Source organism: Peromyscus californicus, unplaced genomic scaffold, assembly GCF_007827085.1.
Source record: "Peromyscus californicus insignis strain IS unplaced genomic scaffold, ASM782708v3 Scaffold_12__1_contigs__length_115047231, whole genome shotgun sequence".
In the NCBI taxonomy this organism is placed as follows: domain Eukaryota; kingdom Metazoa; phylum Chordata; class Mammalia; order Rodentia; family Cricetidae; genus Peromyscus; species Peromyscus californicus.
The window spans coordinates 71,373,725-71,400,439 of record NW_026294413.1 but is presented as its reverse complement, the minus strand read 5'-3'; the positions used below and the strand labels follow the sequence as shown (position 1 = coordinate 71,400,439).

The 26,715-nt window shown below is 40.2% G+C and overlaps 3 gene segments (V, D, J or C); all 3 read left to right on the top strand.

The window, feature by feature from the left end:
• Nucleotides 1–7,031: 7,031 nt before the first annotated feature.
• On the top strand, nt 7,032–7,776 carry LOC128106945 (T cell receptor alpha variable 22-like). The segment is given in 2 exon segments: nt 7,032–7,083; nt 7,253–7,776. Coding segments are annotated over 2 exon segments (576 nt in total).
• A 7,643-nt stretch (nt 7,777–15,419) lies between these two features.
• On the top strand, nt 15,420–15,917 carry LOC128106944 (T cell receptor alpha variable 9-2-like). The segment is given in 2 exon segments: nt 15,420–15,471; nt 15,583–15,917. Coding segments are annotated over 2 exon segments (384 nt in total).
• A 10,211-nt stretch (nt 15,918–26,128) lies between these two features.
• LOC128106943 (T-cell receptor alpha chain V region 2B4-like) lies at nt 26,129–26,715 on the top strand. The segment is given in 2 exon segments: nt 26,129–26,177; nt 26,366–26,715. Coding segments are annotated over 2 exon segments (399 nt in total).

Here is a 26,715-nt window from a genome sequence, read left to right as displayed (position 1 = left end):
TTGTTTTGACTGTGTTCCATATATATTTATGAAATCTCCACCAAATTTTCATTATCCATCCTTTTGTTGAAGAATATCTAGGCTGGCTTCGTTTTCTAGAAATTTTGACTAGAGCAGTAACAAACATTGTTGAGTATTTATCTCTGTGTAGTGTATGGAGTCCTTCATATATATGTATATGCAAGAATTACAAAGCTGGGCCCTACAACATTTCCTCTTTTAGATTTCTGAGAATGCTTTACATACATTGATTTCCATGGTTGTTACATCAGTTTGTGCTTCTGCCCATGGTGAATGAAGGCTCCGCATTTCCCAACATCCAACATCTTCACCAGCATTTGCTGTCATTTGATTACTTGATGATTGCTATTCTGGATGGGGTGAGATGAGTGTCATATTAGTTTCACTTCCATTTCACTGATGACTAAGAATGTTCAGTGCTTCATTTATTGGTCATCTGTATTTCTTCTTTTGAGAACTCTCTGTTCAGTTCTATGCCCATTTTTGGTTGATTGCTTTTATTGTCTAGTGTGTCAATCCTCTGTCAGATGACTAGCTCACAAGATTTTCTCTCATTTGCAGTTGTCTCTTTGCTCAGTTAACTGTCTCATTCATTGCTTTCCTGTATATATTTTCATTAATTCATTTATTTTTGAGACAGGATTTTATTTTGGAGCCTAAGCTGGCCTAAAATTCGTGATTCTCCTTTTTCACCATCCTGAGATCTGAGATTACAGGTCTGAGCCACCATAAGTATATCCATTTACTACTTTTTAAGTTGTAGTGCTGAAACGGTCCCCTCACTTAGCATATTCACCTTGGTCCTCATTGAAGCTTTATCACAAGCTTTTTCACTGGTTCTGATTTTTATTGTGCATCAATACATGAAAATATTTCATACATTAACAGAGATCCCTTAAACTTAGTAAGGAATGTTCTTTTTCTTTAGTCTCTCAAGACATTTGAATATCATATTTGGAATGCACTAACAAAATACAACTGAAAAAGTCATCAAAATTGTCTTGAGAAAGTGGTAAGCTAGAAACTAACTAGTTTAAAATGGAGAGAGATGGCTCACCAGGTAAGAGCATTGACTGATGTTCCAGAGGACCTGGGTTCAATTCCCAGGCCATCTATTTCTGATCATGTCAGGATTCAAAAAAAAAACCCAACTAACTTTATAGTCATATAACTGTGTTTGAGTTACAGCTCTCACTGCATTGATTTTCTCAGCTGCAACCACACACCTACATTAAACAACTCCATGTATGATGAGCTAAAGGAAGGATCAGAATGAGAGTGTGAGAACTGGATGAAACAGCAACAACAACAGAACTTGTATGGTAGAGAGATCAAAGAGAGGGTTTATGTTGCTTTTATATAGTAAGATTTGAGTAAGACTCCAATGCTGTCTGGATCTTGACGTATGTGTACGGAATGAGTAATTTTTCCTTCCTTCCTTCCTTCCTTCCTTCCTTCCTTCCTTCCTTCCTTCCTTCCCCTTCCTTCCTTCCTTCCTTCCTTCCTTCCTTCCTTCCTTCCTTCCTTCCTTCCTTCCTTCCTTCCTTCCTTTCTTCTCTCTCTCTCTCTCTCTCTCTCTCTCTCTCTCTCTCTCTCTCTCTCTTTCTTTCTTTCTTTCTTGGTGTAGAAGGAACCTTAAAGTGTTCTAGACTCCAGTGGGATTTGTCCTGCAGAACAAAGACCTGCATAGATCGGCTCTCAAAGACACATTGACAGGCCTTAGATATACGTATGTGAGTAAGTGTGAAGACACTGAAGATCTTATTACCATCCTCTTTTCTGCTCCCTGGGCACAGTGGATTTTACCTGACTTGAGTGCCAAGTCCAGGAAAAATGTCTGATGTAATAAGTTCCTGCAACAGATTGAATTACACCTATGAAATGGGGTTAAAACTTTCACTATTGTAAAGCTGAGGTTGTGGTCTGTATGTTAGAACACCATTTATGTAGTCTATGGGTTCAGAAAAACCCAGATAGGAGGGATTGGATATTTCTTTGGATTTGTTCACAGACAGACACACTTACTGAAAGTATGGAGCATAATTAACATTTTCTACACATTCTCCATGTTTACAAGAGGAGACTCTAAGCAAATATTTCCAAACCATGGAAGAAAAATGTGAAACATTCTGAAGTATATACCCTCAAATGTTGTAGTTTACTGTAGGAGATAGACAAAAAGGAAGGCATAGTCACTCATTTTTAATTTTTAAAATTTTATGTCCATTGGTATTTTGCCTGCACATATGCCTGTGTAAGGGTTTCAGGTTCCTTGGAACTGAGGTTACAGACAGCTGTGAGCTGCCACGTGGGTTATGGGAATTGAACCCAAGTCGTCTGGAAGAGCAGCCAGTGTTCTTACCCGCTGAGCAATCTCTCCAACCCTATGAGATAATTATTCTTAATTAAGGACATGGCCACTGGTAAGTTTCCAGTGTTCCAGTGGATGTCTTCATCATGGACATGTGGGTAGCACTAACGACTTAGTAGGTTAAAAAAAAGTCATGAAGTTTGGAGAGGAGCTTGTTAGGGAGGATATATATGTATATATATACATATATCCATATATGTGTATATGGATATATGTACATGTATATGTATATATATGTATTGGATGTAGGAAACTGGGGGTAAATATGATATATCATTGTGTATATGTATGGCATTTTCAATAATAAAGAAAAATTGAAAAGGCATTGAGGAAGAATAAAACTGTGTTCTATAATAAAAAAATTAAAACATTTGCTCAGCTTTTTTTAAGATTCCTGGCATTATGACATTTTGACAAGAATATAGGATAAGGTTCCAATTTGAATATTGGTTTTGTTATTATAGGTCTGTGGTAGTTTGAACGAGAATGTTCGTCATATTCTCATTATTGAACACAGTTGGTAGCATTGTTTGAGGGAACATTTAGGAAGTGTACCATTGTTGAGGAAGTTGGTCCCTGGCCAGGGCTTTGATAGTTGTAGCCTCACCCACTTCCAGTTCTCTCTTTCTGCCTAGTGCTGTGGGAATGATGTGATATCTAGCTTCCTCTTCCAGCTTCTGCTTGCTGACATGTCTTCCACCTGTGAAAAGATAGAAAGAAAAACTATTATCTACACTTACAAATGGGTAGCATTATGTTGGTCTTGGTTTAAATTTAAGAATGTAGGAGGAGACAGCAGGGTGTCCCTCATACGTCATTGTTGTCTCTGTGTTCCCCACCAGTTTCTTCATGAATGAGGCTGTCTAACACTGTGGGCATTTGGACATGCACATGAATGAGCAGGCTTTGCACTAGACTGAAAGAGCAGAAACTGGCAATTCAGTTGCTTCTCTCCTTCCCTGAATCCGAAGTCAGTTTAAATGGATCCCAATGAAGTTCCTGTTCCTCTCTAAAACTGCACGCTCTAGGCCTCCCCTTCCGCGTTCTTCTCAGATGATCCCACTAGAATGACCAAAAGCTTTGCTTCCAGCATTCAATAACTTTTCTAGTCCAGTGTACCAAACGCTTTCACAAAATAGTCAAAAGATGTAAGAGCCACTTGGTCAGGTCTGTCACTCTAATGACCCCACTTCCTTGGCGCCAGTGTCTGTCTTTTCTGTTGCTGAGACAAAAATACCCTGACAAGCAGCAACATGGGCAGAAAGGATCTCTCATAACTCACAATTCCAGGTCATTGACCATCACAGCTGGGAAATCAAGGCAGCCAGCACTAAAACAGATGGTCTCATCACTAAGGATGTTGAGATGTGGAGAATTGAATGTGAGGTTGCTTATTACTCAGCTACCTTTGTCTACAGTTGAAGGTTCCAGATGAGGGATTGTTGTCATCCACTTCCAGGCAGGGTCTTCACACATCAATTATGTCAACAAAGAAAATCCTCTACAGACATGTCCACAGGCCAACTTGATCTAAACAATTTCTAATTGAGACTCTTCTCAGGTGAGTGTGTTCTTGGCTTTTTTTATTTCCTCCTTTGTAGTCCCACCTTCTGTCACATTGACAGATATTTGTGTCTTTACTACTTTAGAGCATACAATATATATTTTCGTCTTAAAATAATCAACCTTAGGTTGGATGTCTGTATACATAAAATTGCTTCAGTACTGTACATTTCCCTTTGTATCATGCTGTCCTTTTTTCTTCACACACGGTTGTTCTATGAAACTGTATTTGTTATTTCTCCACTTATATTTTTCTCTTTTCCAATCTTCTATCATAAGAATCATCTCAGTGGCTGCTTACTGATACTGCACAAGAGTTACACACAATGTAGTAATTTTAGAGTTCCTCGAGATATCTAATAAATTACAGCTACAATTCACCAATTACTAATAAAAACAAAGCCATCACACCATCTGAGAGAATGATTCCCTCTGACCTCAGGGACTTTCCTATTGCTTCATCCTTGTCTCTTCTGGTAGAAAAACATGCTAGTGAATAAAGAGAAAAGCATGCTACATGTGAATAAAGAGAGGATCCTTAAGCAGCTGGGATGATGCTGGATCCCTAGCTAGATACACAGCAGTATCTGTGCTAATCAGAAGAGGTGGATACAAGGAAGCAGTATGCTCTATGTGTGCTAATGTATACCCACAAGACTTATTATTACAGTTTACAACATTATATAACTTTTGTTTTTTTTGAGATTATAGTATAACTACATCATTTTTTCCTCCCTTCAAACCCTCCCATGTTACCTCCCATTTCTCTCTTTGAAATTCATTGCCTTTTGAAAATGAAGGTATATGTTTGTATGTACATGTGTATGTATATATATTCCTAAATATAACTTTACCAGTTTATAAACTGTTACTTGTATGTATATTTTCAGGGCTGACTATTTGGTATTGAATAACCAACTGTTGCCCTATTCTCTGTGGAATACTGTTTCTCTGACTCTTAGCAATCATTAGTTGCCTGTAGTTTTTCCTTTCCTTTTCTTTTTTGGTGTGTGTGTGTGTGTGTGTGTGTGTGTGTGTGTGTGTGTGTGTGTGTGTGTAGGGGAAAGGTGTGGTCTTTGTCCATCCACTTTGGCTCGTGTATTGTTGTTGTTCTTGGTCAGGTCATGTCTAGACAGTGATGTTTTACTAAAAGGTATGCATCCAATATGTCACTTTCTATGAATAAATACTGTAAGTAGACTAGTATGAATTTTCTATTATTTCAATATTCTTGCCATTAATATAAATCTACAGCAAAACTATTGGCAGCCTAACCCTCAAATCAATAAAAGGAGACAGAGTTTGAGTATGAGTGATGAAATAGCCAGAATGGATAAGGATAACATTAGAGGAAATTATCCTTGATGCAATGTTTTATTATTTTGATAGTTCCTGTTCTCATGCATTTTTATATAATCACCAATGAAATCATGAAAACCATCAATGATTCATACCAATTATTTTCCATTATTTCCATAAATGTGAGTGTGGGAAGAAACTGTGCTTGCCTTCCTCAGAGTCTGACCATCTGCATGTGAGTATTTCTCCTGTTCCTGGAATTGCACAACTCTCAGATTACGCTCTTCCCTGATCCTGTTTGTTTTATTCAGAACCCTGTATTTTAGTCTTCTTCATTAGAGAGTAAACCAGTGTCTCCTCCCCTTCCATGTATTCTTACTACTCATTTTCAGTAAAACTTTAGTCAATGCTTATGGATTTATTTTTAACTAAATTATAAAAATCTAATCAATAGCACATGATAATAAATATCAGCTTATTTAGTGGTTTAATCTCCATGATGTATCACTTTCAGAGTGGTTCATCTCTAACCCCCACTCCATCTAGACTGTCATGTCTTCTGACCATCTTGCATTTCCTCCATCAGGAACTAAAGAAGTGAAGGGGGTTGCTTTTGTTGTGACTTGTGGAGTTATGGCCTGAAGTCACCTTTGCTGATGGTGTTGGTCCACTAGGGGGCACTGCAGGCTTCCCGGAAATGACTTCCTGAAGGGCCTAAAGGGTTGGGCAGTTAAAGAGACCAGAGAACATGTGAGGCTGTCAGTCACAGATGGCAAAGTTTATTCCTGGCTGTTAGCTGTGCTATAATGTGGAACTGTAAACCTAGAGGAGCCTGGAGATCCACTGTGAGGCTGATTCCATGAGGACAGATAAGGACATAGAATTGTACTAGTCAACATGATCTCTGAAGCTCAATAGAAAACATCTAACTCCATGACTTTAAGTTTTATGATTTTATGATGAAAATCTCCAGGGTTCACGGACCCAGAAATTGCTCCAATACCTGTGATAGTCAAATTATTCATTATCTCTTCTCAGACTAGCAGGAACACGAATAATTAGTCGAAGGGAGGAAAATAATAAGACACAAAAACAGTAGAAGAAAATATAGAGAATACTATTGAACTTGACCAGCAATGTGTGGGTCTGCAGGGTGCAGGGAAGGGACTGGAGAAGGACAGAGGTGGAAAATGAATCAGGGTGAATGTTGTATTTACAACCTGATTGTTTTAACAAATGAAAATTTCACTGAAAACGTTTTCTTTCAGATGATGATCTGCTGATTTCAACAAAGTGTATTTATTCCCCAGCACACATTGCACCCCTTTAAAGTGTTTTCTTTTATAAGAATTTTCATACAACTGATTTCTCAAATTCAGTCAAGTTATTGAATTTAAGAAATGGCTTGCTCTCTCTATCCTTCTATGTTCTGTGATCTAAGGAGACCTCAGCTCTTTCTTGATATATCATCCCTTCCTTCTCTCAAATGTTTCTTATTTTAACTGTTACAAACAAACAAACAAACAAACAAACAGGACAACCCAACCAACACTCTTCAGTTTCAGCTGTAGGTGGCATGCCTTCCTGCTTCCCTTCATGGTGTTCATCCTCAGCTTGTGAGGCTTCACTGGGCTTCTGTGGGTGTGGTTTTTCATCAGGATGAAAGAGCTCAGATTTTATTGGTGCTCAGTGGGTGAGGGAGAGCATACTGTGGGTTGGAACTAAGTTAGACACTGTCTGGAGCTGGGTAAGGCACCTCAGCAGTTTGACAGGATCCATGGAGAGGAGCCTGGGAGCTGTGCTGGGGCTGCTGTGGGTGCAGGTTTGCTGTGAGTTGTGCTTCTCCCAGATGTGTTACTGGTGTTCCACAGCTGCCAGTGGGAGGGGCAGAACAAAGTTGACCCAAAGCTCCTCATGACTGTCTCCCGGGATATCTGACAGTGTAGAAACTGCCAAAGGATTAGCGGTCATATGGTTTGTTTTCCTTTCTCTGAGCAGGGGTCAGAGGGATGCAGGTGGACCAAAATCCTCCAGGCCTGAGTCTTCTTGAGGGAGCCGGCTCTGCTATGAGATGCAATTTTTCTATCACCACGAACAGTATGCAGTGGTTTCGGCAGAATCCCGGGGGCAGCCTACTCAGGCTGTTCCTCATGACTCCAGGAACAAAGGAGAATGGGAGGTTAAAGTCAACATTCGACTCCAAGGAGCGCTACAGCACCCTGCACATCAGAGATGCCCAGCTGGAGGACTCAGGCACCTACCTCTGTGCTGCTGATGCACAGTGCTCCCAGCAAGCCTGCAGCCTGGCCCCAAACTGCAGCTGCCTGTGCAGCTACAGCCCTGCCCCAGGGAGACTCTGCAGGAGGCTTTGCACAGCTGTGGGGTTTCTAATTTATGCTGTGTCCCTGTCATCTCTGCTAACACTAGAGAGTTCAGAATTGCTGTTTCCTATCAGTGCGCCCTTTCCTTACAGATACCCATTTTCAGGAAGAAGTTCTCATGAAGAGTACTGGGACAACTGACAAAGATGACAAGGTTCACAGTACTGTCAGGTAGAACCACTGCACAGGGTTCACTGCTCTTTATTGTTCTACAAAGGCACCAGCAGACATGCTGTTCAGGGAACAGAAAAGAAATGACCCAGTGTTTCAGTCAATTGCATATCTTTCAATTATCCAGAAGAATGAGACTTTTATTTGTTTTTTTGAGAATTTCATACAATGCACTTTGATCATATTCAGTTCTCCACCAGTTCCTACCAGTTCCACCCCTCTTCCTTACTTTCCAGCTTTTCTTTCTTTGTTTCTGGGAAAAAAAACCCCACAAAACCTTCAAGTACTGTGTGTGCTGTCCTTACCTCTTTGATGTGTGATCTTCGCTGGAGTGTGGTTGACCTACTGGGGCCATGCCCTTAAAGATACAGATTCTCCCTCTCTTAGTAGCTATCACATGCCAACATGTCCTTTGTTAGGGGTGGAACTTTGCCCATGCCCCCATGCTGGAGTTTTGTGTAGCTTAGGCTTGTGTATGTTTGTGTGTGCTATTCCAACTGCTTTGAGTTCATATAAATTAACTTTCCTTATAATTGAAGATTCAATGATAAAATGCACCATAAGGATCCTCAATTACATGCAAATTATATTGGTTTAAATGAAAATTGTACCCATAGGTTCATATAATTGCAGGGTTTGTCCTCAGTTGATGAACTGTTTGGAAAGCATTAGGAGGTGTGGTTTTGTTGGAGGAGGTGTGTCACTGGAAGTGGGTTTTGAGGTTAAAAAGCTCACACCTGGCCCAGTGTCTCTTTCTCTGCCTGCTGTCTACTGATCAGGATGGAAAAATTCTCAGCTACTTCTTCAGGACCATGCCAGCCTGCTGCCATGCTTCTAGTCATGATGATAATGGACTAATCCTCTGAGACTTTAAGCAATCCCCAAATTAAATTTCTTTTATAAGTTGCTTTGCCATGTAGTCTCTTTACACCAATAAACAGTAACTAAGACACAAATAATGAAGTCATTTTTACTTTATCAGATTTCCACAATTTACAAAAAATGTCTGAGAAAGTAATATTTCATGAAAATATAAGTTTATGTTTATAATAAAAGAAGACTTACACAAACCTCATTTGTATGAGTAATTAAATCATTTTAGAAACAGTGTTCCACTACAATCATCAAACCTAGATTTAATAAAGTCCATGTCTTCAACTATTTATCAGATGTTTGTGCTGCTGTTGCACAGTACAAAATACAGCTGTAAGAGCTCAAGTGTCAGCTTTGTTATTTCCCAAATTCAGAAATTGTCACATGTTCATTTTGCAGTTTTACATTTCTGAGGAGCACCTGACATCATCCAACTATACAACTTGAAAAGGAAGTTGCTAAAAGAATAACATTTTAAACACTAGTGAGTAAAATTGTACAGGGTGAGGCTAGAAAAGTCACAGGATATCATACAACATTGTACCCAAACCCAAGATACACTAACAGAGCAATGTCAGGATTTTTATTAGAATTTTTATTATTTGTGAACTTTTTTCTTCTTTCTTTTAAATTAAATTTTCTATTCATTTTACCTACCAACCATAGATCCACTTCTCCTCCCTCCTCCTGCCCTCATGCTTTCTCCCCCTCAGCCCACCTCCTCCAAGGCAAGGTCTCCAAAGGGGAGTGAGCTGGTACATTCAGTTGAGGCAGTTCCAAGCCCCTCCTCCCTGCACCAAGGCTTCCAAAACTGTCCTACCATAGGCACTGAGATCCAGAAAGCCGGCTCATGAACCAGGGACACATTGTGTTTTGTTATATTTTTTCCTGTTCCCTAAGTCCTCCCAGATCCTCCTCATCTCTTTATTTGCCCAGCTAATGTTCTCTCAAATAATCTACACCCCCCCCCAAAAAAAGACAAAGACAACCTCCCTCCAAAGACAAAACAACCTCCCTCCAAAAACAAAAACCCACTACAGCATAACAACAACAGCAGCAGCAGCAGCAGCAACAACAACAACATACACACAAGCATGTTTGTGTTGGTCAACTACTGAACTTAGTCTGTTCTGGAATGTGGCTAAAATACCTATTGTCATTCCACTGGAGATAACTGACTTCCTCTCTCACAGCAGGTATCAGTGGCACAAGGTTTCTGGGTTAGGGATGGGACTTTGTGTCTATTCCCCATCTCTGTGCTGAGATTTTGTGTGACTTGAATTTGTTCTGGTTTTGTGTACACTGTTACAGTCTCAGTTAGGGTGTATTTGTATCAGCAATGTCCTTTCAGAGAACATTGTCCAGAGACAAGTAGATGTAGTGTGGTGAATTCAGAGTGGTTATGGTAGTGCTGGCCTGTAATCTCAGCACTTGGAAAGCTGAAGTACAAGAATCATAAGTTAGAGGCCAGCCTAGATTTCATAGCAAGATTTATCTTAATTCAATGAGATGGAGTGTGTCAAGTCCTCCAAAAGTAAGTGAAATCTAAGGGGTGATGCATAAATGGTTGTGCTGCACCCAAACTTGATGCTATCTTAATGTATTCTAACCTTGGACCGGCCTTTCTGTAATGCTCTCTGTAGGGCATGTGCTATACATGCATCAGTTGTCATAGGCGCCCAAATGTAGCAGGCTTTCTTCATCTGCCAGCCTGCAAATCATGGTAAGGAGACTTATTATTAATTATGAATGCTTGACCTTAGCTTAGGCTTTCTCTAGCCAGCTTTATTTTTAACTTAAATTAACCCATTTTTATTAATCTATCTACTGCCCCGAGGCCTGTTTACCTCATGTATGTACTGTCCATATTGCTATCCTGCTTCCTCCATGTCTGTCTTGCTGGCCAGCCCACCCTGGATGGTTCTCCCTCTATTTCTCTGTCCTTTTCTCCCTAGAGCCTAGATTCCTCCTCCTACTTATTCTTTTTGACCGCCAGCCCCACCTATCCCTCTCCTGTCTACCTATTGGCCATTCAGCTTTTTATTAGACCAATCAGGTGTCTTAGGCAGGCAATGTGAAACAGTAACACATCTTTACACAATTAAACAAATGCAGCACAAACAAATGTGGCATATCTTTACATCATTAACAAAGGCAGAAGAAACAAATGTACACACCTTCACATAGTTAAAGTAATACTCCATAGCATAAATAAATGTAAAACATCTTTCCGCAGTTAAAATAATATTTCACAACATCTGTGTGCATAAGGATAAGCATTTTGAATGTGATTAGGAGTTATACTGGCTTAGGAAAATGGCAGTGGGAAGTTCACTTTTAGAGATCCTCCTATCCAGTCATGGATGGTTGGTGAAGTTGACATTACCGGGTAGGAATTCCCTCCCATTGAGTTAGTTATGAGTCCAATTCAGTGGTTATTGGTTACCTCCAAGACAGAAGCGACACTATTGAAGATTTGGATGCTGGTCATTGTTGTGGCTCTTAGGTATTACAGCTGGATATAACTATTGATTTCCTTTTTCCTTGGCTGGTTTTGGAATATCTCTGGATACTATGAGAGTCCTCAGGAAATAGACTGCTAGGTCAGTTGTAGCCCATTCTTCCAAGTCCTATATCCAAAGTGTGTAATATCTTTAGGAATAAGTACTTCAAATCTGTGAGTCAACTAAAGACAATAGCAATAGTCTATGTTGTTTTGGGAGTCTTGTCTTGGGTTGTCCTGACTGAACACTAGAAATGAGGTTTCTCATGCCAGGTGTTATGCTAAACAGTCTATGGTTGTAGGGGAACTTTATCACCCTAAGTGGAATAACATCATTTTGATAATTTATTTATTTATGCATATATATATATATATATATAAAATGTAATTTGTGGCAAATAGAAAATAATATGATTGCCTGTGACTTTTTCAAACACCCTGAAATTTATTTATCCCTCCTCCCTCCCTCTCCCCCTACATTGATCTCTGTCCTCACTCTGCATTTAAAGCCCCCTTCACCTTTCCCATTTCCCACTTCATAGAAACTGTGTCCTGCTATTGCTTTTTCTACAGCTTCTTTTTCCCATACCCTCTTAGTCACTGTTCACTGTCCTGGGGTTCATCTGGGTAATTCCCATTGGAGAACATTTCTATAGCACTGGTGGGGTTTGTGGGTATGGGAGTTGTCTTGCCTTTCAAAATGCTTGTGTGTTTGTGATATGGTGTAGACATGTAGACTTCTTTCATTGTGTCTGATATTGTAGTGTGCCTTTGTTGAGTAGAATTTGGTTTCTGTTTTTGCTGTTGCTCGGATCAGGTTGTTTTGAGATCAGATTTGAAGAGTTGGTATGTCATTCCTTCAAATAGAGATATCCATTATTGATGGGAGGGATGAGAGTGATTCTAATTCAGTGGTTATCAAGAAAGGGTGTTGATATGACTCAGGTCTATGTCTGTGTGCTGGTGCAAAAGGTGTTCAAGTCCAGCTTTGCCTTGGAATGTGGGGATAACACACAGAGGTTCTGGGGAACTTACCACTTTAGGTTGGTATGAGGCTGTAGGCCCCAAAGTAGGCTTTCTGGGAGTGTGAGGAAGTGTGAGTGGATGGAGATCTGGGGTTCTCAACTGGATGGGCTGGTGCACAGGAGTTGTAACCATGGGCAGTGCTGGGACTGTGAAGATATTGGGGATCTGGGTCACTCACCTAGTTAGACTGGTTCACAGGCCATGTAGCACAGCTAGGTCCGACAATATCCTGCTATCCTGCTTCCTCACATGGGTGGGCAGGGAGTTAGTGCTCTCATCTGGTTAAGCAGTTGCACAGTCTGTGAGCACAGCTAGGTTGGAAGAGTAAGGATGGCAGAGGTGGGCAGAATCTTTCCTAGAATAAGAGAAAAACAAACTAGATTTCTGCAGTTAGAAATCTGACCACAGGGTGGCAGTGCACCTCAGCTGATGCACAGAAAGGCCATCTTAGTGAATTCTAAATGAACAGGCTTTTTCTTATTGGCTGGGCAAATAACTCAGCGTGTATGGTTGTTATAACAACAAAAGGCCAATTGGAACTTGCTAGATGCCTGACTGGCTAGAGAATGAGCACCTACAATTGATCCTAGTAGGAAGCACAATGAAGAGAGCTGTTCATGCTTTATTCATTTTCCTCTGGCTGCAGATGAGTTGTGAGTTGAGGATTGTGAGATGACTGGGTATGTTAGTGGGAGGTCTGTGGATATTCAGAAGAATGGCTTCATTTGAGTTTTCTCTATTTACTACAGGAAAAAGATGAGGAAGAAAAATGACTTGACAACCTTTCTCCTTTCTCTCCATCTTTCTGCACAGGGGAGAGCAGAGGTGAGCAGGTGGAGCAGCATCCTTCCACCCTGGGTGTCCAGGAGGGAGACAGCGCTGTCATCAACTGCACTTACACAGACAGTGCCTCAGTCTACTTCCCTTGGTATAAACAAGAGCCTGGGAAGCATCCTCAGTTCATCATTGACATCCGTTCAAATGCGGAAAGAAAGCAGAACCAAAGACTCACTCTTCTGTTGGATAAGAAAGCCAAACACCTTTCCCTGTACATCACAGCCTCTCAGCCTGCAGATTCAGTTATCTACTTCTGTGCAGCATATACACACTGCTCCCCAGACACCTGCAGCCTGTCTTCAAACCTGACACCAAAGCTGGAGTGGCACCCTTTTTGCTATGTCAGACACTCTAAGACAACATTTGTCACATTGTTTCAGAGTAGACTCTAACATACAGATATTAAAAGTACATATGATAAGGCCCAAGATGACCCAGAAAGTTTAGATTATATTCTTGATTTACCTTAATGGTTATTTAAAAATTCAAATTTATTGTATATGTTAAGCATGTATTGTTCACTATGATATCTTGGTTTAAGTAAACAATGGAAAATGAATAGTTTGGTGAGTAGGCACATAGAGTAACATCTGAAGTAAAGGTTAAGCTTTCATCTCCTTTCTGTGTGAGTTGATTCTGGCATGTCCCTGTGTGTGGCAATCCAAAAGCTCTGTATAATAGATTCTTACAGGAGTTGGTGATATTCTGTTTCAAAACCATGCTGTGGCCCCACTGTGCTTAATGATCAAACTGACAAGCAAGGCGTGCTCACTGGTGTAATAGTGACCTGACGATTTGTAGGGGTAACCAACTACTTTCTCTTGGGATTTGAGGCCTGCTTTGTAGGAGGAGATACATATGCAGTGTGTCAATCTGTGCAAAGTCTAAGGCTGTGAAATTGTAAAAATAAAAAAGAATGAAGAAAGAAAATTCTGTTTTAATAAATGATTCTACATCTTACATAGGAAAACAGTGTGAACAACACATTCTGAAGCAACTACAGAAGTTGTAAGTGAGGAAAATCCAAGTGGGCTTAACATTCATTACCTTGAATTCCAAAGACAAAGGTTCTGAGCCAAAGGCTGTCATTTACAGATTATATTTATGAGTTAAAACCAACAAGAATTAGTAAACAGATATGGACAATGGTGAGAAAGAATAACTTTGTGAAATGACAAATTCTGTCACCGAGGAAATATGAGTAATACCAAATTAAAGAACACAGGAGCCTCCACAGAAACATGGCAGCCATGAAAGCCAGACTCGTGAGTAGAAGCTTTGACACTTGAAGGAAGAAGCTTTTCTGAAGACACTTATGTGAGCTGGATGCTTGGAATGCCCTCATCAGGTCTTCAAGAAAAAGTCACAAATGTCTCCCCAATCCCAAATGATAGTCAATTTTGTGTTTCCTAGCAGCATGCACCACTGGTCACAATGACATTTACAGAAAAGAGTTAAGAAAATGGTCAAAGCCTGTGTTTGAAGTAGAGCATGGCACAGCATGTGGACCCTGCATGCCAGTCCCAACTGCTTCCTTTGTTGTGGTTGTCCTGTACGTTAATCTTCAAACATTGTTTCAAGATACCAATGACCTTCCAAGTAAATGAGCAGCACGAACCCATTATTTCAAACTTTTAGAAGGTAAAAAGAGCAGATTTTAATGATTACACATTTCCTGGGCTAGTTTGTAACTACTGAACTTCATAATAACTGTAATAAAATTTAAAGATTTATTTTATTTTATGCTTATGAGTGTTTTGCCTGCATTTGTGTTAAGGTACCATGTGTGTGCCTGGTGCCCATAGAGGTCGGGAGAGTCAGTTTCCCCAGAATTGGAGTTACATAGGGTTGAAAACCACTATGTATGTTCTGAGAATAAAACCTGAGGTTTTTGCAAGAGCAACAAGTGCTTCCAAGTGCTGAGCCATCACTTTAGGTTCACATAGTATCTTCATACAAATTCAAATAAGTTAATAGAAAATGGTAAAAATCTACTTCTTGTCTGTATTTTATCCCATGACAAAAACCAAAACAGAGATCCCATCAGTTGCTCTACTATAAAACTTTCATGTCAGGTTGAATCCTAAGAATGTAAACATTGAATAATAATAAATCATTGCTTATACCCTTTATATTGATAATGGCCATTTGACTTCTGACATGTGTCTTGCAAATGATGTTGAGGATGAGAGCACATTTCTGACTTCCAGGAGGTATGCAAGAGACCCTAGTTTAGTCTCTGTCCACCAGGGGGAGGAGATTCTTGACACAAGATCATTATCTCTGTGAATTATAAGCTTCCCAGGTTCATCATTTGATGTCATTTCATCATTTCTTCATGTGAAGAGTCAAGAACATTAATTGGGTGACACTAAAGATGAACACTTCTCCAGCTTTAGTGACTGTGATGCTGCTGTTCATGCTTGGTAAGTGAAGTGACTTAAAATTTTCACGTTTCTCCTATGCTGTCAGAAAAATATTTAATCATCTAAGAGCTTTGTCCTTAGTGTGACACATGCATCCTTTTCTTCCTCCAGGGAGGACACATGGAAACTCAGTGACCCAGAAGCAAGGTCAAGTGACTCTCTCAGAAGATGACTTCCTATTTATAAACTGCACTTATTCAGACACAGGTTACCCGACTCTTTTCTGGTATGTCCAATACCCTGGAGAAGGTCCAGAGCTGCTTTTGAAAGTCACAACAGCCAACAACAAGGGAAGCAGCAGAGGTTTTGAAGCTACATATGATAAAGGATCTACCTCCTTCCACTTGCAGAAAGCCTCGGTACAAGAGTCAGACTCGGCTGTGTACTACTGTGCTCTGGGTGACACAGTGGCAGAAACTGCAGGGGGAGCTGAGCACAAACTCTGAGAAACAAAAGAAAGCCTGACTTCTGATCACCTGTTTTTTGGATGACTCTGTTTTCTGCATAGTTTTGAGGTGTTCCCCAATATTTCTCTGGATGATGAAGATCATGCAAATGGTCAGAGCAGAACAAGAAGTAGATGTGACCACAGCTGGATTTCATAGGGGAAACTGCAACCCTAGGACATCAATGGTTGTTTCCTCAAGGAGGGTCACAGTGATTTCACAGGAGAGCTATGGAAGCAATAGTGGTCAGTTGTCTTGATCTCCATATACAAGTCACTGTCCTTATATTGTTGCATGTCACCTTTGGTTCAAGTTATTCACAGAAAGCTAAATATGCCAGAAAATGTGGCATCTAGATAATGTGTATGTAATGCTATGGCAGGAGAGGCTATCAGAGGGCTACATCCCTTCTATACATCAAGATTTCTAATAAAGAAATATGGGTAGATAAGAAAGAATAAAGGGAGGCTGGAGCAGGTGGGTGATCTTCAGAGTTTCAATATCACTCCTCTTCTATAAATCCAAACCCCAGTCTCATCCCAGTCCAGTGGCAGACTACCTGCTGTGGCCTCTCTTCCCTCTTTGCCCCCATTCCCAAAGCTCTAAGCTGATCTTGATGACACACCTTGATTTCCTCACTACTGTGGCTCTCCTCACCCCACCCCTCTTTTAGTCTATTTCCATGCCTAAGTGTCAGCACCCAGTACCAAGAAATTCATTATATTTGTAACCCTAGAGGCTACACCTGGCAGGATATCAGCCTACCAGGCAACCCACAGCCACCATGCTCTCCTAAGAACCATAGAGGGCAACAGAAACCAAAGAACAGAACATGCATCCAATAAAGACAAGAGCAGATATCAGCACTAGGAAGTACAGTGATTCCAAACCCGGATGCCTAGATTCCAGTATAAAAACAATCAATAAAAGCCAGATGGTATGTCTCCACTAATGCCCAGAAACCCTACTGCAATTGGCCCTGAAAAATTCAATATAGCTGAAACACAAGATAAGAACTTCAATATAGATGTTATGAATATGTTAGAGGTCTTGAAAGTGGAAATGAATAAATCCCTTAAAGAAATCTATGAAAACACGAACAAGCAATGTGATGAAATGAGAAAAATATGTCTTGATTTGCAAGTGGAAATAAAATCAATAAAAAAAACAAAAAGTGAGGGAATTGTAGAAAGCAAAAATTAGTAACTCAAGCAGGAGGCTCAGAAGCAAGCCTGACCAAGAGATTATAAGAGATGGAAGAAAAAATCTCAGCTAATGACAATATGAGAGATGCCATGGATACCTTGGTCAAAGAAGGTGTTAAATCTAAAACTATCTAGGCACAAAACATGTAGACTACTTTGAAAAGACCAAATAATAGGTATAGAAGAAACTCAGGTCAAAGGCACAGGAAATAGTTTAAACAATATCATAGAAGAAAATTCCCCTAATCCTAAAAAAGGAGATGCCTATAAAGGTACATGGAACATACAGAACAGTAAATAGACAGTGTCAGGAAAGAAAAATCTCATGGTTCATGATTTCCAGAACAATTAATGTACAGTACAAACAAAGAATATTAAAAGGTACAAGGGAAAAAACCAAATAACATATATATGCAGACATACTATAATAATACCTGTCTCTCAATAGAGAGTGAAAAGTCTGGAAGGCCCTGGGCAGACGTTCTGCAAATTCTAAGAGATCACAGTTGCCAGTCAGACTACTACATACAGCAAAACTTTCAGTCACCATAGATGGATTAGGACATTCAATGATAAATAAAATTAAACAGAATCAATCTACAAATCCATCCCTACAGAAGCCACTATAAGGAAAACTTCAACCCGAAGGGGATAACCACAGCTATGAAACCACAAGGAATAAATAATGTCAGACCAACAAATCAAAAGAATGGGGAAAGAGACCAATCACCACAACAAAAACAGGGACTCAACAAACACTGCTCATTGATAACTCTCAATATCAAATGGTCTAAATTTCCCATTAAAACAGTACCCATCCTTTTGCTGCATCCAAGAAACACACCTTGGCATTAAGCATAGACATCACATTCGAATAAAAGGACAGAAAAAGATGCTCCAAGCAAATGGACCTAAGGAGCAATCCAGTGTAATCATGTGAATATCTGACTAAACAGATCTCAAACCAAACCTAATCAGAAGACATATGGAAGGATGCTACATACTCAAAGGAAAAATCCCTCAAGAGTACATAGTAATTTTTAAAGTCTGTGTACCCCAAACAAGGACACCCAACTTAGTAAAATAAATACTGATAAAGCTTAAATCACATGTTGACACTCACACACTGTTAGAGGGAGACTTCAATACCCTACTCTCACCAACAAACAGGTCCTCCAAACAAAAACTAAACAGAAAAATGTTGGATCTAACTGATGATACAAACCAAATGGACAAAACAGATATTTAGAGAACATTTCACCCAAACACAAAGGAATATACCTTCTTTTCAAAACCTCATGGAACTTTCTCCAAAACTGCCCATAGACTTGGACACAAAGCAAGTCTCAACACACATAAGAAAATTGAAATAGCATCCTCCATCCTTTTCTCCAACATATCCACAATGAATATCCCTACTACCAGAAAGAAAGAGTTTACAAACTCATGGAAACTGAACAAGTCACTACTAAATGAAAAATAGTCAAGGACAAAAATGAAAAACTTTCTGGAATTGAAGGACAATGAAAACAGAACATGCCCACACCAATTGGACACAAGGAAGGTAGTTCTGAGGCAAGTTCATAACACTTAGTCTCTATAGAAGAAAAAAATGGAGAGATCTTATACTAGCTACATAACAGCACATGGAAGTTCTAAATAACAAAAAGAAGAAATAACATCCAAAGATACAGATGACAAGAAATAACCAAATTTCGTTTTTGTTAGTTAGATAGTCTATGGCTCGTGTGAGGAGGACTGTCAGTGCCAGCCCAAGTGGTCCAAGTTAATTTGAGATGTGTGTGTGTGTGTGTGTGTGTGTGTGTGTGTGTTGTTTGTGTTTGATTTAATTTTAATTTTTTTATTTAAAAGATTTTTTCATTTTACATACCAATCACAGTTCCCCCTCCCTCCCCTTTCCCATTCATCCCTCATCTTCTCTCCACCTCACCCACCATTCACTTCTCAGAGAGGGTAAGACCTCCCATGGGGAGTCAGCAAAGTCTGGTACATTCAGTTGAGGCAGGTCTAAGCCCCCCTCCCCTGTATCAAGCTGAGAAAAGTATCCCTCCATAGGGAATGGGCTCCAAAAAGCCAGTTCATGCACTAGCGATAAATTCTGGTCCCCCTGCCATTGGCCTCACAATCTGCCCAAGTCACATAACTGTCACCCATATTCAGAGGACCTAGTTTGGTCCCATTCACATTCCCAGTTGTCAGTCTAGATTCAGTGAGCTCCAACTAGCTCAGGTCAGTTGTCCCTGTGGGTTTTACCATCATGACTTTGACTCTTTTGCTCTTAAAATCCTGCCTCACTCTCTGACTGGACTCAGGGTTCTCCGCCCAGTGCTTGGCTGTAGATCTCTGCATCTACTTCCATCAGTTACTGGATAAAGGTTCTATGATAACAATTAGAGTAATCATCAATCTGATTACATGGGAAGGCCAGTTCAGGCACACTCTCCACTATTGCTTGGAGTCTTAGCTAGGATCATCCTTGTGGATTCCTGGGAATTTCCTAGCAGCAGGTTCCTCCCTAACCACATCAGTGCTCCCTCTATCAAGATAACTCTTTCCTTGCTCTCCTTCTCTCTCTCCCCCAGCTTGACCATCCTGTTCCCTCTTGTTCTCTTCCTACTTCTCCTCACCTGCCCTTAAACTTCCTATTTACTCAGGAGATCTTTTCTATTTCCCTTCCTAGGGGGATCTATGCATGTCCCTTTTAGGATCCTCCTTGTTACCTAGCTTCTCTAGGGTTGTGGATTGTAGCCTGGTTATCTTTTGTGTATATCTAATATCCACTTATGAGTGAGTACATACCATGTTTGTCTTTCTGGGTCTGGGATACCTTACTCAAAATGTTGTGGTTTTTTCTAGTTCATCCATTTGCCTGCAAATTTCATGATGTCATTGTTTTTTAGCGCTTGAGTAATACTCCTTTGTGTGAATGTACCACATTTTCTTTATTCATTCTTTGGTTGAGGGGCATCTAGGTTGTTTTCAGATTCTGGCAATTATGAATAATGTTACTATGAACATATTTATGCAAGCATCCTTGTGGATATATGCCCTTGAGCATCCTTTGGATATATGCCGAAAAGTGTTATTGCTGAATCATGAGGTAGATTTCTTCCCAATTTTCTGAGAAATTGCCATACTGATTTGCACTCCTACCAGCAATGGTGGAGTTTTCCCCTTGCTCTGCATCCTCTCCATCATAAGCTGCCATCAGTGTTTTTGATCTTAGCCATTCTGACAGGTATAAGATTGTATCTCAGAGTTATTTTGACTTGCATTTCCCTGATGGCTAAGGATGTTGAGCAATTTTTTAAATGTCTTTTGGCCATGTAAGATTCTTCTGTTGAGAATTGTCTGTTTAGCTCTGTAGCCCATTCTTTAATTAGATTATTTGGTATTTTGATGTCTTGTTTCTTGAGTTCTTTATATAATTTGAAGATCAGCCCTCTGTCAGATGTGGGGTTGGTGAAGATTTTTTTCCCATTCTGTAGGCTGTCGTTTTGTCTTATTGACCATGTCCTTTGCCTTACAGAAGCTTCTCAGTTTCAGGAGGTCACATATATTAATTGTTGCTCTCAGTGTCTGCACTACTGTTGTTATATATAGAAAGTGGTCTCCTGTGCCAGTTTGTTCAAGGCTACTTCCTGCTTTCTCTTCTATCAGGTTCAGTGTAACTGGCTTTATGTTGAGGTCTTTGATCCATTTGGACTTGAGTTTTGTTCATGATGATAGATGTAAATTTATTTACATTCTTCTACATGCTGCCATCCAGTTATGCCAGCATCATTTGTTGAAAATACTTACTTTTTTTCATTGTATATATATTTTCAGCTTCTTTGTAAAAAATCAGGTGGTTCAGGTATATGGATGGGTGTGTGTTTGTGTGTGTGTGTGTGTGTGTGTGTGTGTGTCTGATTTTAGGTGAACATAGAATAATATAAAACCGTGAGACTTTATTGAACATCCTATTTTCTGTCTCTCCTCCCTCCCCTGGTTCTGTATTGACTTCTGTTTTTTTTTTAATTTTTTAATTTTATTTTTTTGGTTTTTCGAGACAGGGTTTCTCTGTGTAGCTTTGCGCCTTTCCTGGGACTCACTTGGTAGCCCAGGCTGGCCTCAAACTCACAGAGATCCGTCTGGCTCTGCCTCCCGAGTGCTGGGATTAAAGGCGTGCGCCACCACCGCCCGGCACTTCTCTTATTCTCACCCAATTAAAGCTCCCTCCTCTTTTTTCATTCCCTCCTTCATATGATCTAGACCTCCCCTCACATGGTCCCTTTCTACTTTGCTGATGTCTGTAGTTTCTTGAATTTATAACTCACACCTGGAGATTTCGAGTTGAGAACAGCATGAGAGAGAACATGTGACATTTGTCTGTCTGGATCTGGGTTATTATTGAAAGGTATCTATTGACTTCAGTCATTCTGTTGTATGTTTACTATTTGTGTTCTTAGGCAGATTTTATGCTTCAGTTATTATCACTTCATTTGTTTTCTTTCTATAGTTTCTTGGCCTTGTTTATACATCTCTTCAGATGAAGTATTGCTTCCAGGATCCTCTGTAAGGATAGTTTCATGGACATGAATTCTTTTAGCCTATTATTGTCATGGATCATTTTTCTTTCTCCTTCATCCATGGCAGATGGTTTTGCTGGGTACTGTAGTCTAGGTTGGCATGTAGAGTCTTTTAGAACTTGGCATACATTGCTCTAGTCTCTGCTAGCTTTCAAAGTTTCCATGAGAAATCATGTGCTGTTATGATGAATTTTTCTTTATATAACTTTTATTTTTTTCTCTTGCAGCTTTCCCTACTCTTCCTTTATTATGTATATTTTGTGTTTAACTATGATATTCTATGTGGAATTGTAGATGTAATTCTAAACAGTTTTATTAAATAAGAAACACAGAGCCAAATACAGAGTTAAAAGCCCAAGAGGTCAGATCACTAGCGGATAGCCTTTAGCTTACCAGCTGCTGCCATAATTCCCCTGAGAAAAGAGACCTACTTCCTGTGTGTCTATATTTTTATTGACATTCTGTTCTGCCTTTTCATTGGTTCTAAATCCAACCACATGACTTCTTCATCACTGCCTGTCTATACAGACCTCCAGATCTCTATGGTTGGTACTTGGATTAAAGGTATGTGTCACCAAGCTGCCTGTGTCCTTGAACACACAGACTCTGCCTGCCAATGATCAGATTAGGGACGTGTGCTACCACTGCCAGACTTCTGCTAAATGGCTTGTTATTAGCTCTGACCCCCAGACAACTTTATTTATTAACATACAAATAAAATCACATTTCAGCACAAATAAAATATCACCATATGGAATATCTTTTATTCATTTTTTATTAATTCAGTATTTATGTGTTTTTTTGTATGTATAAGAGTTTGTTTTTTCTTAATTTAGGGATGTTTTAATCTATAATCTCTTTGAAGGGCTATTCTATGCCATTGACTTGTGATTCTTTTTCATCTAAGCCAAGAATTTGAACACATGGTTTTTCAAATGTTATTATTAGTATTATTTTATGTGTATGTGCATTTTAGCTGTATGTGCGACTGTATCACACATACGTGCCTGGTATCAGAAGAGGACAGAAGAGGAATCAGATCCCCAAAAACTAGAGCTACAGCTGGTTGTGAGCCACTATATGGGTGCTTGGAATTGAATCCAGATCCTCTGGAAGAGCAGTTGGTACACTTAACCATCAGGCCATCTCTCCAGCTTCAAAATGTGGCCTTTCTATGGTGTCCTACTGTCCTTGTGTGTTCCTTTCTTGTGTTTGATTGTATTTTTGTATTCTTTCCTTTATCTTTGAGCCCTGATATTCTATCTTCTATTCATCCATTCTACTTGTAAGGCTTTCCCCTGAGCTTTCCCATTGGCTTATTAAGCTTTAATTCCATCCTCATTTCAGCTTGAGTTCTCATCAATATTTCTGTATTTCATTGCATTTCATTTTCATATCCTGGATTGTCATCATCATTTCACTAAGCCTTATGTTTTGCTTTCTTGGGCATCACTCAAGCATTTATTTTATTCAAGATAATTTTCTTTAAGCTCATGGAGCTGCTTGTGTCATTTTTAAAACTCCTTGAATTCTATCATGAAGTTTATTATTGGTCTTTTAAGTTCTATGTTCTGAGGTTCATCTATGTAATTCTGGATTTGGGGGATGGGAGACATACTTTCTTGACCTTTCATATTGTTTATGTTTTGTGATTAGACTTGGGCATGTAGACTTCTTTGACTGGTTGTGTGTTTTGTGATGATACTGTAGGCTGAGCTGGTACATGGGATTTGTCACCTGGATGAAACTCAGAGGTTGTCTATGATACATGTGGGACTCAGTAGTCTTGACTAGGTCCCTGGTTGTGGACTTGGGGTAGGTCTGGGGACTGGGGAGGGTACAGTAAGAGTCAGGCATACTCAATACATTGTGCTGGTGTGTAAGGACTGGGCTGGTCCTTGAGGTTGGATATCAATAGTAAGACTTTTCTAAAGAAGAATCCCACCATGGCCCCAGTGAACAAGCTAGTAAGTGGAGAGGCCCCATTCTCCAGTTTCTGCTTGCTGTGAGGATCACAGATCTCTCTTCTTAAGTTATATCATTACAGAGTGTCAGATTGCACACCTGTGGATCTCATTGAGACTTTTGTTTAAAGCTCCATCAAGGGACGTCTCCCCTCCCCTACTGTGCTGTCAGCAACCAATCCTTAATTTCTTTTATGGCTTACAGTTTAGCGATTTGGGATTTCATCTGGCTCTGTTGTTTACTTTGGGACTCCCACACTTCTGCATATTGCTCCCCTCACCTGGCAGTCACACACTTGATGCTTTGTTTCAGGTTCACAGTGATGCAGGAAAGTGCTGTGTGTCTCTAATAGATCATCTTCCTGCTCTTCCATGAGAACTGTTAATCCAGTCTTATACATTTTATTGGAATTCTATTACAGGGAGGTGTGTATCTTACAAAACTGTGCTTCAATTTTAGTTTCATGTTACTTTTTGGACATTTCCCAAGGCCACTGTGCTTGTTCTCTTCATTTTTTCTCTTGTCCTTTAGTTTTTTTGAGAAAAGGTCTCCCTGTATGTTTCAGTCAGGCCTTAAGCTCACATTCTCTTGCTTCAGCCTCCCAAACCTGAATCCCTTCTGGGCTTATAATCATGTGACACTATGATTACCTCTTTCTATAGTTTCATATTTACTAAGAAATGAGTATTGTTATTATTGTCATGGACAATGCACTCTTGCAGAAAACAGTTTGAGTATAAGCATCTTCCTCTCATTCTGTTCCCTTTGCACTTGTTGACTGCAAAGGAAGGGCATGATCAAACCATGTTTTGTGTATGCTGATCCATGACTCTTGAATAGGAAAAGGTCTTCATTTATCAGCTTCTTCAAGGTCTCAAATCCCATTGTGGGACAGAGTAGGAGGCACAGAGGTCCTTGTGCTCACAGATGTTACTAGAGGAACCTGGAGTGTGAAACACACAGGGTTGTTCTTTCAAAGGAAGAAATACTTTATCTGTTATCTGCCCAGAAGGCTGGGAGCATAATGGATGAATGGCCTGGTGACCTGTGTGCTGTCCGTGTGGCCAGAGACCTCAGAATCTTCCCCCACCCCCACACCATTATTATAAACTCATTTTTCCCAGTCAATCTATGGAACTCATCTTTATGAAAAGTGTCCCATGTGCTTTACAAAGAGTTTCAGTGTTGTATGTCCAATCTTTATTTAGCTTACTTTCTTCATCAGCTTTATTGGTAACACAAGCTTGAGTTAATCATCACCATAAATTCTTTAATGGAAATGTGCTGTGCTTGAATATGCCTAAAATAAACTACTAAATATCAGACTACTGAAGAATGAACCAATACCTGCTACTTATCTTTGTTGAACGAAACTGCATCTTACCTCCCACAGGTCTTTACTCTACTGGCCTTGGAGGTCTCATAGACCTTTGGAGGACAGCTATTTCCTGACTTCTTCTGGACCCAGTTCAGCTTTGACATAGATGTTCCCTGGTAAACAAGGTTTCATGACTACGTTAGAAATGGAGAGTGGGAGAAAGTGACAGTGTTAGGGAAGAAGAGAGAAGGAAGAAAGGGGAGGAATGGAGAGGAGGGTCTGTCAGAGAGAGGGAAGGTGACATAAACCAGATCTAGAACTTTCTCAGATAATTCTCTAACAACAGGACTTTATTCAAGAAAGGAGAATAAAAAATTAGAAAACAAACACATTTCCTGGGTTTTATTTAGAGTCTAGGTACTGAACACAGCTCCATCTCTCCTGGTCCAATGCATGTAAAGTTCTGTTTAGATACAAGTGTGGCCCTGGCACAAAATGGAATGAAGAATTCCAGGCCTTTCTAGGCTCTGGCCAAGATAACCAGTCTGTCCAGACCATCTGTAAACCTTGAAGATGAATTCGCATGAGGGTGTCTGGAGTAACAATAGTAAGAGCTATGCAGATTTTCATGCAGACATTTCACAGGTGATTTTTCAGTGCAGATGATTGCCTGTGTATGATACCTATGGAAGAAGATAACATATGTTGAGTGTGCACGCACGTGTTCATCTCACTTCCCACCTGAATTGAAGCATATGTCTCTTTAAAACACCTACTGAACTCTCAAGGGCTTTACCTTTTGATAGTTAGGTTAGAAGAGTTTGCAGTTTGAATATTTCTTTGGTCACTATCGTGAGCCCACAAGGTGGCAGTGTTTTCTCAGGCCCAGGAGCAAAATTCTCAAGTGGGAGAAAAGGGGGGAAGAGGGGAGGGGCAGGAAGAGGAGGAGGGGGTAGAGAAAGGGTTCTAGGAAAGGCTTGGTGCTGCTGAGGTGGTGAAGAGTCACTTTTCTGATTGCTAACAAAGCTGCTTTTCATGTTTCCTTAAGCAGGAGATGTGGAAACTTTTGATGTGACTTTGTGAGTTTAGAGTTGAGAATCTGACTCCTCAGTGAAGAGGGAGGAAGAGAGGATGAAGTCCTTGATTGTTTCTGTAGTGGTGCTGTGGCTTCAGTTAAACTGTAAGTTTGGGAATTACCGTGGGATACATGTGTGATATGTAAAGTTGTTGCTCACTAAAGCTAATGGTAGAAACACATACATTATTAATCTCTAGTTAGGGAGTGGGAGGCCCATGAAAAGTCATTCTGGGGTGTCTGCATCTATATGCACCCAGTCCTGTTTGTCTGACCTTTGTCTTTCTGCACAGGGGTGAGCAGCCAGCAGAAGGTGCAACAGAACCCGGAATCCCTCAGTGTCCCACAGGGAGCCATGGCCTCTCTCAACTGTACTTTCACTGATAGTGCTTCTCAGACCTTCTGGTGGTACAGACAACAACCTGGGAAAAGCCCCACGGCACTGGTGTCCATCTTCTCCAATGGTGAGAAGGAAGAAGGCAGATTCACAGTTCACCTCAACAAAGCCAGCCTGCTTGTTTCCCTGCACATCAGAGACTCCCAGCCCAGTGACTCGGCTGTCTACCTTTGTGCAGTGAGCACACAGTACTCCCCAGGCACCTGCAGCCTGCACTCAAACCTACTGGGCCTGTTAAGGCTTTAG